An 18,117-nucleotide genomic window follows, 5' to 3' on the forward strand; every position below is an offset into this window, starting at 1 on the left:
ACCTGCGCCGTGTCAGCTTTTGCAGTATAGCGCCACAATATCTGACATTATACATTAACGGTGCGATTACCCTTAATGTATAACGCTAGGTATTGTGGCATTATACATAAAAATGTAACTTTTTTTTACCATCTATTTATGTACTTTGAGTCCAAGAGAACCACATTTTGGTTCCGGGCCCATTTTCTTAGTATGCAGCTGATGTGGTACGATAAAAAATTATTTAGGCACAATTAAATTCCCTCCGTGCAGAAAGCCGGTTCTTATATAAACTTTCACGTTCCAATAAAATACAATGGAATCACTCTGGAGTATACGATTACCATTTTCCTCTTATGTCGCATCAGCATTTTCTGTTTCACGCGCGCTAAAACCTAGGGTTAGGGTTTTATAAAAGTTCAGTTTCCATGGCGGAGGACGATAAAAAGAACGTAAATAAACCCTTGCTGGAGGATAACGTTAACGAACAACCCCTATTTGATAAGAAATCATTGAAAAAATGCGATTCCGTTACGGAATTCAATGCCGTTAACAATGCGGTTACAGACGAAAATGATGAACAAGCTGTTGTGTTAGGTTCGGTGGTGACGGAGGTGGTTATGTCGTTTGTGGAATCGAAGGTGGAGGCGGAAGAAGAAAATGTTACCGCCGGGGCAGAGTCTGTAGTTTTGAGTAAAACTGAGGGTAATGATGGAGCCGTGGCAGAGGAAAATGTTTCAGTTGATGAAGCGAAAATAGAGTTAAAGAAAGACGAGTTGATGGACGTGATGAATCGCGAAGTAGGCAGTTGTGAGCGTAGTTGTACGACTGGAAGTCAAGAAAATGGTGGAGCAGTGACAGTGGGAGATGTTTCAATTGCTGAGGTGGCAAAAGATGGGACTATGGAGGCGAAGAAGCGCGAAGAAACAGAAGCTGCTTCTGTTTTAGATGATTCACAGGTTCTTCACGAAGCAATGTGTGCTGAGGCGGAGACCGAAATTGATGCTGATACTGAGTTGAAGCACGAAGTAGACAATTCTCAGAGCGTTGGCCCTGATGCTGTGGCAAGAGTTGCAACCAGAAATGAAGAGAATGGTGAAGCAGTGAGACAGGGAGTTTTTTCAACTGTTGAAGCTACAATAGAGGTAGCACAAGATGGGACAGTGGATGTAAAGAAGCGAGAAGAAGCACAATGTAGCTTTGAAGGGACGGATGTTGACGGGGAGACTTCTAATATTGATAATGATGCTGAGAAATTGATTTTGAATAAAGTTGAGGAGAATGATGAGATGGTTGTAGAGACAGATGTATCAACAATTGAAGCTAAAGCTGTGGAAATGGATGCAACAAAGCATGAAGAAGTGGAACCTGTTTCGACGTTAGATGATTCACAGGGTGCCCTTGTAGATGAGGAAGATGAAGCAATAGGTGTTGAGGAAGAGACTACTAATGTGGATACTGAAGTGGAGACTGAAACTGATACGGTCGAGTCAGGGAAATCCTTGGGAGGAAAGAGGAAGAGAAGGGATTCTAAGAGTCCTGGAAATTCAAAGGCTGCAGCTAGAGCTTCAAGTAGGAAGATCACAGAAGAGGACGTTTGCTTCGTTTGCTTTGACGGCGGGGATTTGGTGCTATGTGACCATAGGTGAGTTTGATTACATATGGAATTTTATCCATTTTAAGTACTACTTTCTGCGTTTCAATTTATGTGACATAGTTTTACTCGGCATGGATTAAGAAAGAAAGGAAGACCTTTGAAATTTGTGATCTTAAACATGCCATAACATTTTGGAAATACTGTCATATAAGTTGGACCAAAGGGATTAATAATTTTGCTCTGCATTCTCTGTTTTGTGGATTTTCTCATGTGTTGCTTTTTTATGTGGTCTTTAATTTCTAGGGGCTGTCCTAAAGCATATCATCCCTGTTGCGTTAATAGGGACGAAGCGTTTTTCCTTGCCAAAGGTCGATGGAATTGTGGTAAGTGCATATATGTAGTCTTTTTCCTCATAAGACTTCATTTAGTGGATAAAATTTATGTATTGCCGATTTACTCATGTTGGTTCGTTTTCTTTCAGACTTTTTGAAGTTTGAATACAGCTTTGATGTCTTCCACTTTTTGAATTCCTTCAAGCCTCTCCTTAGACTTAAAGCTGTAGAGTAGTGAAATTCATCATCTGAAATAACTACTACAGTACATATTTGTGGGATCCTGAGGAAAAGGATTTCGTTTCTGCCGAGCTAGAACAATATGTCAATACTCTAGTAAATCAAAGTCATCATTTAATAGCAGTTTGCATCAATTTCTTCTTTACAAATGACAAATTGAAGATTTAGTACCAATAATTAGAGAAGGTACAGTAGAAAGGGTGTGTGTGGTTTTTTTTTTTTTTGTGTGTGTGTGTGTGTGTGTGTGTGTGTGGGAGGGGATTTCTCAATTATCCCAAAGAAAAAAAAGCAAAGTAAAGGTGAAGAGGGGGGAGAGTAAGGGTAGTCATATTGTATTGATAGAAAGTGATACAATATGTTGATGTCTGTTGTAAACCAAACTCATGTTTTTTTGGATAAGTTTAACCAAAGTATCGTTTAATACTATTTTGCTTCAATATCTTCTTTACAATTAATTATTTGAAAATTTAGTACGAAAAATAAGAGAAGGTAAAGTAGAAAAGGTGTGCTAATTGCCCTAGGAGATTTCTCTATTATCAACCCATCCCCCCCAAACAAAAAGGGGGGGGGGGGAGGGTAAGGGTAAGGGTAATTATGTTATTCTGATAGAAAGTGATAGAGAAAGGGAAGTGGAGAGGGACACAATTCCCTTGTGTTGATCTTCAACCCGTTTGAAATAGGAAGCAAGAACTAAATATGTTTCAATCCATTTGCCTCGACTCACATGGCTCTTTCTCGAAGAAGATAACACTGTGCAATGAATATAGTTGGTGAAACGGTATAACTATAATTTAGGAACATCACTGGATAGGATTGTAGGATTTTGAAATTAAAATTCTATTATATGAAAACTACTCGCTAATATGAATGAAAAGCTGTATGTTTGCGTATTGCGCCCAAGGGTGTGGTCTAGTGGTCAATAAAGTGGGAGGAGAACCATGAGGTCTTCGGTTCAAATCCCAGCTGACGCAAAAAATACTAAGTAATTTCTTCCCATCTGCCTAAACTTTGGTTCGAGTTACCCAACACCTGTGCTAGTGGGAACTGGGAGGTAGTAGGCTATGTTGCGCGGACTCTCCAAAATGATGCCGCACCCGTGTCGGATCTTCCAAAAATACACTATTTTTGGAGGATCCGACACGCACCCAGTAACATTTCCGGAGAGTCCGAGCAACATAGGTTGTAGGTATTTAATGAGCTAGTCCGGACATCACCATCGTGGAAAAAATCTTATGCCTGCGTATGAATTTAGTTTTTAAAGGGTTGAACTTGAACTTGATTAACATGATTTTTTCTTCATATTTCACTTCACTGCAATCTGTTTAATTTTTTATCCAAGATTTACAATGGTCGAAATTGATTGACTTGAATTTTACTTCATATTCACTTAATTGCAATCTGGTTAATTTTTTGATCCATACAAACTGTTGTTTATGCTTATAGTTTGTGTACACACACAAACACACAACACACACATACACACGCACACATATATGTATATTTGTCTCTGTGTGTATGTGTGTGTGTGTGTATATATATGTTCTTTTTTCCATCTATTCCTCTCTAGTTCCGTTTTGAGCTTAAAGCCTTAGCTGACACTTGACACTCTTCTACGCTTTTGCTTTGACAAACACTATTCCCGCCTAGAAGTAGGAACTGACAGATCATTAATGAAGCAGGTAATGTCATAAGGATTGAAGGGCTGCACCATTGGCATTAGTGGGAAGCCACATTATGCTTATATTGATGGTTACCACTTACCACTGTGCAAAGGTTCTTGTACTATGGCACATATTGTGATAAGTTGTGTATGAGGGATTTTCTGGACGAAATTGAAAAAAGGAGAGGGTGGAAACTGGCAAGAAGCATGGAAAAACTTGGTAAGGATGAAGACAATGAGAGAAGCATGAACAGAATGCAAACAAAAGAAGGGAGGCAGGTAAACAAGGTGGACGGAAAAAAAAGGATTCACACAGGATAATTAGGAGGAAGATGAGGGTAAGGGGAGGATTTTGCTTACAAGGATTTGAGAGAAAGACATATACACACATCCTCCAGCATGGGTTATGCAGGAAAGGGGTGAAGTACCAGTTTAGTGTGTGGAATGTATTTTGTTTTCTTTGTAGGAAAAGTGCTATACTTGTCTGTACCTAAGTTTCTCCGACATGGCAGTTTAGGTGCCGTACCCGTGTCGACACGACACTAGTATGGGTGTGAGTATGGGATCCGTACCGGATCTGGTCAAACAATTTTGTGTACTTTGACCGGGACGGACGAAAAAATTCGAGACGAGATACAATTTGATTATCAAAATAAGAACCAAAACTAGGATAAATTTGAAGAAAATAGCATATTTTATCTAGGAAATCAATCATTTACTTATCTACAACTTGAGAATAAAAAAGAAATACATATTTCACAAGCGATACATAAATATTCCACAAAATTTCTCATAATTTAGATATATTTTTATATTATTTGAATTATTTTTAGCCGGATCCCCGCACCCGTATCCATACTAGGATCCGTATCCCCGAATCTTAAAATTTAGATCATGAAGGATCCGACCTCTAGATCCGCACCCATATCGGACACCTGCACCCGTGTCCGAGCAACTTAGGTCTGTACTAGGTAACATGTAGGTTTCTGTAATTCGGTGATTTTGTACTTGTATAGCAGTTAGCACTAGCTTGTCACATTTTGGGAATAAAATATCTTCATTACTTATTCAAAAAATAAGGAAAGAAAAAAGGATAGCAAATGCAGTTTAATATACCGAGCACAAAGACTTGAGTACCAAAAGGATAGCAGTAAATATGATACAATCTAGCTATAATCAGTTTAAAGGGCACACGTTGAAGAGTGCAGGATCTTTGTGCTAGTGCCATAGAGGGAGAAGTGGACCACTTGAACTGATTAATCTGTTGACTGAATCACAAGGGTTTATGGTCCACGTCAATGGATGGATTTTATAGATGCCAACAGTAGAGAGAAGAAAGAAGGCCAGGTGGGAGGAGAGGAACTGGCTGGGAAAGAAACAAAAGTAGGTGGGTATAGTCATTTGAGAACTGGTTTTTCAGATTTTTTATATGATATTGTTAAGAAAATGGACCTTGGGTCTAACTCAACCTCAAAAGTTAGCTAAAGAGATGATGGTTGCCCATAAGCATATAAAGAGACAATAACCCATTAGTCAAAACCAATGTGGGACATTCTAACAACCCTCCGAACAGCCAGGACTGGATTGGAGCGAGGACGATATAACATGAGCACCGAACATTGGGTAAACCAAGAATAGGAATGAGTCTGCTAGCTCATGAGGTGAGGATTGCGTAGGTCCATAGAAGGAAACAACCACCTATTCCTTCAACCAATGTGGGACATCTTAACTGATATAAAGTGTATGGATAAACCTAATTTGTTAGGGCACCTTAGGTGCTACTTAATATCCTAACTCAACCTCAAAAGTTAGCTAAAGAGATGATGGTTGCCCATAAGCATATAAAGAGACAATAACCCATTAGTCAAAACCAATGTGGGACATTCTAACAACCCTCCGAACAGCCAGGATTGGATTGGAGCGAGGACGATATAACATGAGCACCGAACATTGGGTAAACCAAGAATAGGAATGAGTCTAACTCTGATAAGCGATACAATTTGAAGAAAATCGACCTTGGACCTAACTCAACCTCAAAAGCTAGCTCATGAGGTGAGGATTGCGTAGGTCCATAGAAGGAAACAACCACCTATTCCTTCAACCAATGCGGACATCTTAACTGATATAAAGTGTATGGATAAACCTAATTTGTTAGGGCACTTTGGGTGCTACTTAATATCCTAACTCAACCTCAAAAGTTAGCTAAAGAGATGATGGTTGCTCATAAGCATATAAAGAGACAATAACCCATTAGTCAAAACCAATGTGGGACATTCTAACAACCCTCCGAACAGCCAGGACTGGATTGGAGCGAGGACGATATAACATGAGCACCGAACATTGGGTAAACCAAGAATAGGAATGAGTCTAACTCTGATAAATGATACAATTTGAAGAAAATCGACCTTGGACCTAACTCAACCTCAAAAGCTAGCTCATGAGGTGAGGATTGCGTAGGTCCATAGAAGGAAACAACCACCTATTCCTTCAACCAATGCGGGACATCTTAACTGATATAAAGTGTATGGATAAACCTAATTTGTTAGGGAACCTTGGGTGCTACTTAATATCCTATCTCTTTTAGGGAGGTTATTTCAATAATATTAAGCTGAGCTAGAGTTCTCTAAAATTTAACTAAACTAGAGGTATCGATGTAGTACTGTTATTGGGAGCATTTTATTTTTGCTTACAGTAGTCAATCAATGGTTTTTTTTTGAGTTCTTGATAAGAAAGATGATAAGTTTTGGGAATATTAAATGCCTCTCTAGATGCATTACTTTCTTCTTCCTTCTGCTTCATGGTTTTTCATTTTTCTTGACTTTATTGAAGTCTCAACTCTCAAGCTTTTGGATGTAGGGATTAAACACGCTGCCAGAACCCAGAACTGAAAAGCTTTTATCATGGGAAACCATCTTAATATCAATACTTCCTAATTTCAATAGTTCCCCATTTGTATTTTTGTGGATTTTTACTGCTTTTATATTTTTGATTTACTGTAGCTTTTGATAATGCTGGATTTACTTGCTTTTCTATTGCTTTATCTTGCTCATTGTTTATTTTCGGTTCAGGTTGGCATCAATGTAGCAATTGTGAGAAAAAGGCTTACTACATGTGCTATACATGTCCATTTTCGTTATGCAAGCGGTGTATAAAAAATGCTGTTATCCTGTGTGTTAGGGGAAACAAAGGCTTTTGTAAGACCTGCATGAGAACTGTCAAGCTAATAGAAAGCAATGGGCTGGGAGACAAGGATGTATGTACTCCTGTACCTAGCTCTCTTCCTGGGATGTTTGGTTATAATATATTCTATTAGAACCATCTAGATTGAGCTGCTCTAAATAGTTAAAAGTAAAATGCAAACTCTACTCAACAGATGAAATCCTTTTGTACAATTTATTTTTACTATTTCTTTACTTTCCATGCTATGTTAAAAATTTTGCTCTTTGCTAGCCCAGGCACCAGTAGATTTTGATGACAAGAGTTGCTGGGAGTATCTGTTCAAGGATTACTTTGTTGATTTAAAAATGAGGCTATCTTTATCTTCAGAAGAAATTGCCAATGCGAAAAGTCCTTGGAAGGGGTCTGATGAATCTGCTAATAAACATGAGTTGGCTGATCCTCAGTATGACAACAATGATGATGGAGCTTCAGGTTCAGATGATTCATTTGAAACCTTGGAAGCCAGTAAAGCTAAAAGAAGAAGCTTAAAAAGACGAGCACAGTCACTCAGAAACGAAGAGGATTCAACCAGTGCAGCTGCTGTTAGTGGAAGTGAAGGCTTCTCTACAGCTGGCACCACTGAATGGGCATCAAAAGAGCTGCTTGAATTTGTTAAGCACATGAAAAATGGTGACGCTTCTGTTATTTCTCAATTTGATGTGCAAGCTCTGTTGCTTGATTACATCAAAACAAAAAAACTTCGTGATCCTCGTCGGAAAAGCCAAATTATATGTGATTCAAGACTTGAAAGACTATTTGGAAAACCACGGATTGGGCATTTTGAGATGTTAAAACTGCTCGAGTCTCATTTTCTTATGAAAGAGGATTCTCAGATAGATGATGTTCAAGGCAGTATAGTTGATACGGAAGTCGATCACTTTGAAACTGATGGAAATGCTGACACTCTTACTAGTGGAGTCAAAGATGGGAAACGTAAACATAAGAAAGGCGAAAGAAGGGGACCTCAATCAAATCTTGAAGACTGTGCAGCTATTAATGTGCACAACATTAGCTTAATTTACTTACGTCGGAAGTTGATAGAGGACCTACTTGAAGAGATTGACAATTTTCATGAAAAGGTTTTTGGGACGTTTGTAAGAATACGAATTTCTTGTAGTGCACAGAAGCAAGACCTCTATAGGCTGGTGCAAGTCGTTGGTAATTATTATAGTTCTTCTAATATTGCTAGTTTGGACATTTTTGATTTCTCTGTTGTCACTATGTGTCCGAAATTGTACTTGAGCCTCTTTCATCTCTTTCTATCACAAACAAGAGTCTTCTTGTTGCAGGTACAAGCAAAGCTGCTGAACCCTACAAACTTGGCAAGAGGACAACTGATATTGTGTTGGATATCCTAAATCTGAACAAGACAGAGGCTGTATCAATTGATACTGTCTCAAATCAAGATTTTACTGAGGTGATTGAATTGCTATTCATGAGCTACTTAATTTAAGTAGAATTTACTGAAACAATTCTTGCGGTAAGGGAAAAGACAAGAAAAGGAGGGAATAAAACACTTTTGGGATTTTGTTGCAGCCTGCAAGCTTTGCCAACTGCATTTAGGTGTTGGTTGGCTTTTGAGTATGAGTATCAGATCCAAGGGTTTATATAGTCCATATTTGGCATGCTCATGATACCTGATGGAATTTTATCCTACAACAAGTGCCATTGCATCATCAATATTGCTCATCTGAAGCATCATTAATATTTTCACTTATCTCGCTTGATGAAAAAGCTAAATTGATGTCTTCTGATCTAGCTGTTCACATGCATCTACTTTCAATTGTCAGGAAGAATGCAAGCGTTTACGCCAAAGTATAAGGTGTGGACTGATCAATAGACTAACGGTGGTAAGACCGGAATTGATTGTGACAATATATGGTTACTATAACTTTGTCCTTAATTCTCGTGTTGCTGATAGATCGTCACAATTACAGCGTGATGTTCTTGACAAAGCCGTGGAAATACAGGCTTCTAGAGTTGATGATGTAAGCTGAAGTGCTTTCTTTTTATTACTTTTACCAGTATGCATTTATTTTTAGATATAAGGTGGTACCAGTATCATAAATGGGTTATTGTAACAAAATGGGTTGAAGGTAAGTTATTGCAGAGTTATAAGCAGTCCCCTTTGGCACATGACAGTGGACATTTTCACTTCTCGCTTTTTTTTTTCTATAGCTTTTATCAAATCTTGGACGATGGCTTTCTCTCTCTTTCTCTCGTGCGCTTGCCATCTCCCTCTAGCCCCTCCCTCCCTCTGCAAATGCATATATAATCTTTGTGAGTCACCTTGAAGGAAAGTTTTGCACTAGTCCTCAAGTATGCTCTTTGTTTTTGACTTCCAGTGCCTGATAAATTTACATGAAACAGAGGTTCGTGTAACTGTAATTATGCCAAAGGACCTAATAGTGTTGGCAGTCAGCACTTTGCTGATTGAGTGTTGGAGAGGCTTACGTAGTGAAACAAGGACTTTGTAAAAAACGATATTATGAGTTAAAAAGGGAATTTATAGTAACTTCTTTGAAATTTAGTGTTTGAAACATTAACATCATGAGGTTTTGGAGAGGTTTCTTCTTGTTAAGCCTCATCGGCCAATATATAGCTGTTGTTATTACACTCCTGATGTTCAATGGTGCCATTTAAACATTTGGAGTTAAGTTCTCTAGGCTGTAACAATGATTAGGAAATTTAGCAACACCAGAGTGACCAGTCTTCTTAGAATTTCTCTTGTTGATCATCTGGGTATGAGAGGTGTTTCTCTTCTTCTTTTTTTCTGGGTATGTACAAGTCTAGTTAAATTGCATGGGGAGATGAAGACTCTTTTTTAGGATAGCTATTCCCTCTCCTCTATCTGTGAACGTAATCATTCTAGTTAGCAGTTCTATTCCATAGATTGCATCTGTTAGCTAAATTTAGATTGTTCGGCAGCTATATATTGATTGATAAGATGTACTAGAGTAATGGGCTTATATAAGTGTAAGACATTTATATCACATTTTCTCTCAATTCTCTGTCCTGTCTCTTATTTTCAGAGCCGTCATTATCTGATATGGTTTTCAAAATTATTCTAATATATCATGCCTGATTATCTGTGCTGAATTGCAGTGGCTGGAATCGGAGATCCTGCGGCTTAGTCATCTTCGTGATCGAGCTAGCGAGAAAGGGCGTAAAAAGGAATATCCTTTATCATTAATATTAGTAATATTTTCTCACTCTTTCTTTAAGTGATCACTTATGTAAAGTCTATTATGTTCTCGTATTTATCAAACGAATAGATAATTATGCTCTTCAATTTGACATAATTTAACAAATATGGATGCTTCCTGTACGACTTCTTCGTTTTGTATTCCCTTTCTTGCAGGGCAGGATTGTTAGGTCCAAAGTGCATTACTGTGACCAGTTGACCATATTTCCTTTGTCTTGTCATGAGAGTGTCTGCATTATATGATTCAGACACTGAATCACGTGGTTCCGAAAATCTTGCATTAATTCAGGGCATTCTTTTTTCTTTTTGAATTATTATTTGCATGGGATGGGTGTTTACTGCTACTCATTCCATTTATCTCTGCTCTGTCTGACCTAGAGTTTTAGACTTTGCACATTGTTTTTTTCTTCCCAGATAAAGTATGGAGGGACCATCCTAGACAACAGAAGATGAAACCCCTAGAAGCTCACCTACCCTCCCAACTTCTTGTCTTTTTTGAAATCAGCATTTGCATGTACTTATGATTATGATGGGGATGTTATTCATGCAAGTTCAGCTGAATAGTTGATATCTTCTTAAGTTCCAGCTGGTGCTATAGGCCTTAACTAATGATTACGCTTAGAGAATGTGTGGAGAAACTGCAGCTTTTAAAGACTCCCGATGAACGTCGTCGTAGACTTGATGAAGTTCCAGAAATACATGCAGATCCGAAAATGGATCCGAGCTATGAGTCTGAGGATGATGATGGGGAAAATGAGAGTAGACAAGGTTTATGACTTCCCTTTCTTCTTGTCTATCTATTTCATATTATGGAGTATTGGTTTAAATTTTTGCTGCTGCTGCAGATGTTTATAAAAGGTCACGAGATTCCAGTTTCAGCAGGAGAGGAAACGGGCCAGTTTCCCCTGGAAGCAAATTTTCTCCAAAAGATTGTTGGGGGAGTGCAGGGAAACTTCAGTCTAAAAATTGGGAATTAGACAGAAGTTTGTCCAGTAAAAACATTTTTAGCAAAAGCCAAGATGCTGCACATATTGGTGAGATTGTAAACGAGAATGCATGGAGTCAAGGGAAAGACTGGGAGACAGAATCTCAGAATCCGGAGAAGCTCGTTTCTGCTACCAATTCTGAAACAATTGGATGGAATAGCGATGTTGTGTCGAGATCTTCCGGTATTGCATCTGTACCTTCTCCAGCTACACTCCCAGTTAAGGCTGCAGAAACTGCTGTCAAGATCAATGAAACAGAAAAGATGTGGCATTACAAGGATCCTTCTGGAAAAGCACAGGGGCCATTTTCTATGGTTCAGTTGCGTAAATGGAGCAATAAAGGATATTTCCCTGCTGATCTGAAAATATGGAGAATTACAGAAAAGGAAGACGAATCTATTCTTTTGACTAATGCATTAGAAGGAAAGTTTGAAAAAGCTTCGCCAACAGTTGACAGTATACATTCAAGAGCTGTCGTGCAAAATCGAGATGGAGAGAGACCTCATTTGTATCACAGCCTTGGTTCTGAGAATTCTCCTGGTCTTTCTGTTTCCACTAGAGGTGGAATTTCTTCTTCTATTGAAGTAAGGGAATCAGAAACTAATGTGAGTTCTGATACTGGTTTTGGTCCTGTGCCCAACTCTGGAGAGGGTATCCCAGCAGGCCCAACAAATCTAATGCAACATAGTCAGTCTATTGCTAGTAATGAACAACATGCAGCAGTTATGAATAGCCAACCTGGCTCACAAAATACTACTGTACAGTCCATTCAGTCTCTTAATATTCAGAACCCTAATGTGGGTGCTCATACTTTTGCTGCTGCTTCATTGTATGGAGAAACAAAGGGTTCTGTTGCTGCACCTGGGCATCCCCAGGGATATGGTAATTGGGTTACATCTTCTGTTCAAAATTCTGCTGTAAGTTTCTCAAGCGCAGGTGCCTCAGTTGTGCCTCAACCTCATTATTGGGGAGCTCAAACTCAAGGTGGTCAACCCAATGAGCAACCTCCATCTGTGCCTACTGCACCCTGGGGGGTGGCGCAGCCAGAGAGTATCAGTTCTGCATCAACATTCAGACCTGAAAATCCAAATCCTGGCTGGGGCATGATGCCAGGAAATGCAAACATGACCTGGATTGGACAGGTACCGGCAGCCATGAATATGAACTGGGGAGCCTCTGTTCAAGCAGTGCCTGCGGGAAATGCAAATCCTGGTATGGTTGTGCCTATCATGCCAGTTCTTGGGAATTTGAACCAAGGATGGGTTGCACCATTGGGTAATCCTATGGTCCAAGGATTGTCACTTGGTAATGCAAATCAAGGTTGGGTTGCTCCAACAGTGAATATGGGATCAACTGTTCCTGGGCCTACGCCTAGTAATGGGTGGGTTACTGGAATGGGAAATCCTGGAACTCTTGTCCAAGGACCATCACAGCCACCAGGAGATGCAAATGCAAATCAAGGTTGGCGTCCATCTACTGGAAGTCAGGGCGCGAGAAATAATGAACACCGACGTCATGGGAGTAACTTCTCAGGTCAGAAGGACGAGGGTTCTCGTGGTGGTAACTCAGGTTACAATGTTGGACGTTGGAATAGGCAGTCGTCTTTTGGCAGTAGAGGGCATGGCAGTTCCTCTGGAGGATTCTTCAAAAGGAATAAGCCCTGTCCATATAATACGAACGGTCAATGTGTAAAGGGTTCTCAGTGTAATTATCTTCATAGCTAATCAGAGTTGTAGGAGATGCATGATTTTGTACAGCAATATCAATCGCAGTTTTTCCTTGTTTTAGGTTTAGCGTCCTTGGATTGTAAAACGTTTGCAGGTTTTGTACCTCAGCTCTTACCTGAGCTCGTGCAATTTTCCCTGCAGCAAGATCTCAATCTACCTATGTTAATTTTTTTCTGAAGGAAGCCACAAGCGGGCGTTATGGTAAATCAATCTGCCTCTAGTATATTTCTCCTCTTATTTTTATTTGGCAAAAAAGGCTGGTACACTTGTACTTGTACCGTTTTGACATCCCGGTCCCTTTATATTGCAAAGTTTCATTTAAGCACTCGTACTTGTTGAAATATAGTATTTTAAACGCGTCTGACCATTGACTGAGCTTATGTGGTGTTTATATGGTTGAGGTGGACAAAGCGCGTGATTTATACGCACATATGGTACATGAATTCATTGAATTAATGATTTTACTTCAATAAAAATAAAAAAAGAAGACAACCAAAAAATAATGAAAGAGAAAAGAAAAAATATAACACAACTCCCCTCTCTTACCCTCCTAGTTCTCCCCCTCCCTTTCTCTTTTCTTCGTCAGATCCCTCCCTTCCCCTTTCTCTTCCATAAGATTTTCTCCTTTGTGCATCCCTTCTTATCAATTCGTCTCCAACCATCTTCTTCCATTTTCCCCTTTTTATGATTCCATCATTTTTTTCGGTGGTTAAAGCTTCTAAATCAAAAATTTTCTTCCACCAACACTCCAAAAATAAAATATATTAAAATAAATATGAAAAAAGGGTTAGATGTGTCCCTGTACTATCAGAAATTAATTATAGGTCACCTCAGTTATATTATTCTTCACTATCTACCCCTGCCATTATACATTTTAATATTTATGCCCCTGCATCGCAGACCCATTTTTAAGGACACCTGCCATGATTTTACACGGCCTAACCATCTTCTCTTTTACTCTACCCATTCAGCCCCGACCTAATAGCCTCCAATTCGCACACAAAAAGGCCTAATCTTGTTTTCTTCTCCAAAACTAGCGTTTTGCCTCATCTGTTGTGATTTCCCTTTGTTTTCTCTCCTCACCTCCATTTCTTTCAATTAGCTAACTGTTTGCACAACTTCAAAAAATCCACTGCAAGTGCTCTCCTACATTTTATTTACTCCTTAAATCCTTTCACGTTCTGAACAAAAATATCACTTTTGTTCTAAATGTATCTTAGATTTTCCTCTGTTACCCCACTATCCCTTACTCAACTTTATGTTGGTCGACAAATTATTCCTTCCCTAAATTATCAAGAGGTTCCTGATATTAGAGCTTTGATACCTTGTTAATGCACATAATTTTTCTTTTACCAAATTTCTGATACAAATGTGTAGTATCTCATATTTGCCATTCAAATGAATTTATTAAGATATTATTTTACTCTACTCATTATTTAATACTCAAATAGTTGCATAATGTATGTAGACACCGAAATTTTAAGGGATCAAGCCAAATCCTAAATTAAAGATGCTACAGGACTCTTGAAATCTTAGGAGTCTAGTAGGGTTTCTTGGAGGTTACTCTACCCTAAACCCTAACTCACACCTACATAAAGTAATACATATTCCCTTGAAGAGGTGTCTCAAAATCCCATAAACTCTTGGGATATTCACAAAGAGATCAAAATATGACCAGATACTTCTTGACAATCAAATAGTTCAAGAAGCTGGAGATCAAATATATCCCCAAATATAGCCGGATACTTCTTGACAATCAATTAGTTCAAGAAACTGGAGATCAAATATATCCCAAAGAGGTTTGCATCATCCTACATTCGAAAAATACGCGGCTTCAACCCTCGAATCACGGAAATAATTAGGAGAGAAGAATCAATGGACAAACAGAATTGTACTCACAATTGATTAGTAAAAATATTTTTCTCTTATTTTGTGGTTGCAATTTATTTTTGTATCACAAATAATTTATTGCAAACAAATTGGCACGCCCAGTGGGACCAGTTCTTCCCTTTATCTCTTTCTCTTGTAAATCGAAAACTTCAAGTTTCAAAATCATTTGTTACGATGGTAGAGTACTTCAAGTATCGTCTTAAATTTTCGGCAAGCCTACACCCTGACAAACCTTGAAGTAGGGGGCATTTGTAGACACTGAAATTTTAAAGGATCAAGCCAAATCCTAAATTAAAGATGCTACAGGACTCTTGAAATCCTAGGAGTCTATTAGGGTTTCTTGGAGGTTACTCTACCCTAAACCATAACTCACACCTATATAAAGGAATACATATTCCCTTGAAGAGGTGTCTCAAAATCCCATAAACTCTTGAGATATTCACAAGGAGATCAAAATTTGGCCAGATACTTCTTGACAATCAAATAGTTCAAGAAGCTGGAGATTTAATATATCCCCAAATATAGCCGGATACTTCTTGACAATCAAATAGTTCAAGAAGTTGGAGATCAAATATATCCCCAAGAGGTTTGCATCATCCTACATTCGAGAAATACGCGGCTTCAGCCCTCGAATCACTGAGATAATCAGGAGAGAAGAATCAATGGAAAAACAGAATTGTACTCACAATTGATTAATAAAAATATTTTTCTCTTATTTTGTGGTTGCAGTTTATTTTTCATATGTTGAAAATTAGTTGCAAACAGGTCCCACCACCACCAATGGTCACTAGTGTTCTAAGAATGGGTAAGACTGGTGAAAGTTGCCGGAGAACGGTGGAATGATTGCGAATATTTGTGTAAGTATCAATTAATATCTTGTAAATTCAGTCCATTTAGATTTGGAAAAAATGTGCAGATAAGCCATTGTCTCTAGTGGGCTGATTGAAGCATTGTTTAAAGGACCCAAAAATGGGTGCAAGAACATGAAACAGGAGGGTTTAATTTTATTTTTTCAAATGGAATTCTTAATTGACAAAAATAAAAAATGACATGGAAAGTAATGTAGATATGATGTATCATTCCCATCAAGCAAGTGAGAAACACATATCATAGTCTTTACAATGAGGTGTTTAAAATACTCTGCTTGGATACATACAAGTGCTTAGATAAAACTTCGCAAAATAGAGGGATCAAGATGTCAAAACGATACAAGTACAAGTATCTATCACGCTATTCTGTCTTTTATTTTCAAATAGCACTTGTACTTATTTAGCCAAACCAGGAAATTTAAGTTGACTCAATGGTACTTAACTTTGTTTGTATTGTTACTAGTTAATTTTATCATCTTTCTTTTGACGAAAAAAACTTGCAGCAAGTTACATAAATGACTGTTATGACAAACCTAAATGCAATTAAACTTCCATTTAATATGTCAATTAAAATTAAGAAGGAAAAAAGTGCAAATGATGGAGATGGATATAATTTTTTTTTAAAATCAAAGGTCCATCATTATAATGGAGGAGTTATGCACGACTCCAACCTCTATGTAGCAAAAATTATAATTACAAGGAGGAGGACATAAACCTTAGCCTCCTTAGCATAATGTAGATTAGTGTAAACCAATCTAATGTACCTATGTTCCAAAAGCTTAACTGGGGGTTAGAGGAAACTTCTATACAAGTTTTGGATACCTCCAGATATGTTAATATAGCCTCAAATACTATTCTATCAAGTAATGACGTCATCAGTAGTGTAATGATTTCTTCTTGGTTTGAATCTGAAATTTTGAAGGCACTCTTGCTCTAACTTCAAGGAATCTCTAACCTTTCGAGGAAGAGAGACAACTTCTGTGAAGATAACTTGATTATTATTCCTCTCACCTAAGTTTGCCAACTGATCAACAATACCATTTTCTTCTCTAAAATAATGGAGAGAAGTAAACTCTCCAATGCTAGCAATACTCCAAACCTGTTCCAAGACATGAGAAATTTGCCATGGTGGTTTCATATTCTTGTTAATCATGTTGATGATTAACATGGAATCTAATTTCACAACATCCTTTAAGAAACCACAACTCCTACACAAATTGGTACTTTGTAAAACTGCCTTAATTTCAGCCAAATTATTACTACTATGGCCACAGAAGTCAGCAAAAGCCACAATCAACCCGACCTTATGATCTCTAACAATCCCACCACCACCAATGGAACCAGGATTTTCTTTACTATAACCATTCATATTTAATTTCACCCAACCTCTCTCAGGATTCTTCTAACTTATTTCTTGTGACTGTATTGTTTGTTGAACCCTCTCTGTAACTTTATACTTGTCAACCAATAATTGTGGGAGATGAAGAGTAGGGAATTGAACTCTCAGAATTAGAATGCACCAATTGGTGACCTGTTGAATTACACGCCATCCAGACATATGTTTACCTTCAAATCTAGTTGAATATCTATCTTTCCAAATCTCTCAGCATATCAATGAAGGAAAACATTGAAAGAGCATTTCCTGAACCCCATTGGAAGGCTTCCTTAACTACCAATTCATCAAGATCTGTCTAGTGTGCCCAATAATAGGACTGATGCTACATGTCCTGCAAAAATAAGACCATACATGTCTTGCTATTTGACTGTAACTGAAAAGATATGTGGTTGTTTCATCTTCATGTTTAGTACAAGAACAACACATAGATGGAGTTGTAATTCCAACTTTCTTGGTTGCATCATCAGTTGGTATTCTTGCATGCAAAAGTCTCACCATGAAAAAAGAGATTTTGAAAGGTAACTTTCTATGCCATATATTCTTACTTGTAAAAGTTTCAACCTTCTTCTTCCTGCTTATCTGCCAAGCAGATTTGCAAGTGAAGACATCTGAGTTCTCATGAATCTAGATAGGTTTATCTTCCATGTATTCATTAATTTGCACTTCCAGAACATAGCTAATCATATTAACAGGTAGAACCTCCAACAGTTTATCATACCTCTATGCCCCCTCCTAGATAAACTCCTGTACCCTGATATGCTTTGAAGCACCAATAAGTTGAATCAAGTTAGCAAGACTCCCCAATATAGTCCAGTTATCCCACCAGATGGACACTAGACCTTTACCAATCTTCTACAAGATATATGATTCTTCCATTTTCTTGATATCCATCATCCTCTTCCAGGAGTGAGACTGACCATGAGTGCATTTTTTAGCCACCGGGTGAGCTCTCTTACAATATTTGGCCTCCAAAAAATCCTTTAACAGAGTATTTTTTGTTCTAAAGTTCCACTAAAA

The 18,117-nt window shown here is 38.2% G+C and overlaps 2 protein-coding genes across 2 annotated transcripts; one reads left to right on the top strand and one right to left on the bottom strand.

Moving 5' to 3' along the window:
* The first annotated feature begins 282 nt into the window (after window positions 1-282).
* LOC107766119 (zinc finger CCCH domain-containing protein 19-like) lies at window positions 283-13,155 on the top strand. The gene is made up of 10 exons (XM_016584852.2): window positions 283-1,624; window positions 1,880-1,959; window positions 6,877-7,061; window positions 7,264-8,185; window positions 8,317-8,444; window positions 8,818-8,877; window positions 8,965-9,015; window positions 10,133-10,203; window positions 10,849-11,000; window positions 11,078-13,155. Exons 1-10 carry the CDS (start codon window positions 408-410, stop codon window positions 12,940-12,942), a joined length of 4,731 nt encoding a protein of 1,576 aa, XP_016440338.1. The 5' UTR covers window positions 283-407; the 3' UTR covers window positions 12,943-13,155.
* A 3,408-nt stretch (window positions 13,156-16,563) lies between these two features.
* LOC142176276 (uncharacterized) lies at window positions 16,564-17,073 on the bottom strand. Its single transcript, XM_075243407.1, has one exon. The coding sequence runs from the start codon at window positions 17,071-17,073 to the stop codon at window positions 16,564-16,566; it is 510 nt and encodes a 169-aa protein (XP_075099508.1).
* Between the last annotated feature and the right edge of the window lie 1,044 nt (window positions 17,074-18,117).

Source organism: Nicotiana tabacum, chromosome 22 (genome assembly GCF_000715075.1).
Source record: "Nicotiana tabacum cultivar K326 chromosome 22, ASM71507v2, whole genome shotgun sequence".
Taxonomy (NCBI): Eukaryota; Viridiplantae; Streptophyta; class Magnoliopsida; order Solanales; family Solanaceae; genus Nicotiana; species Nicotiana tabacum.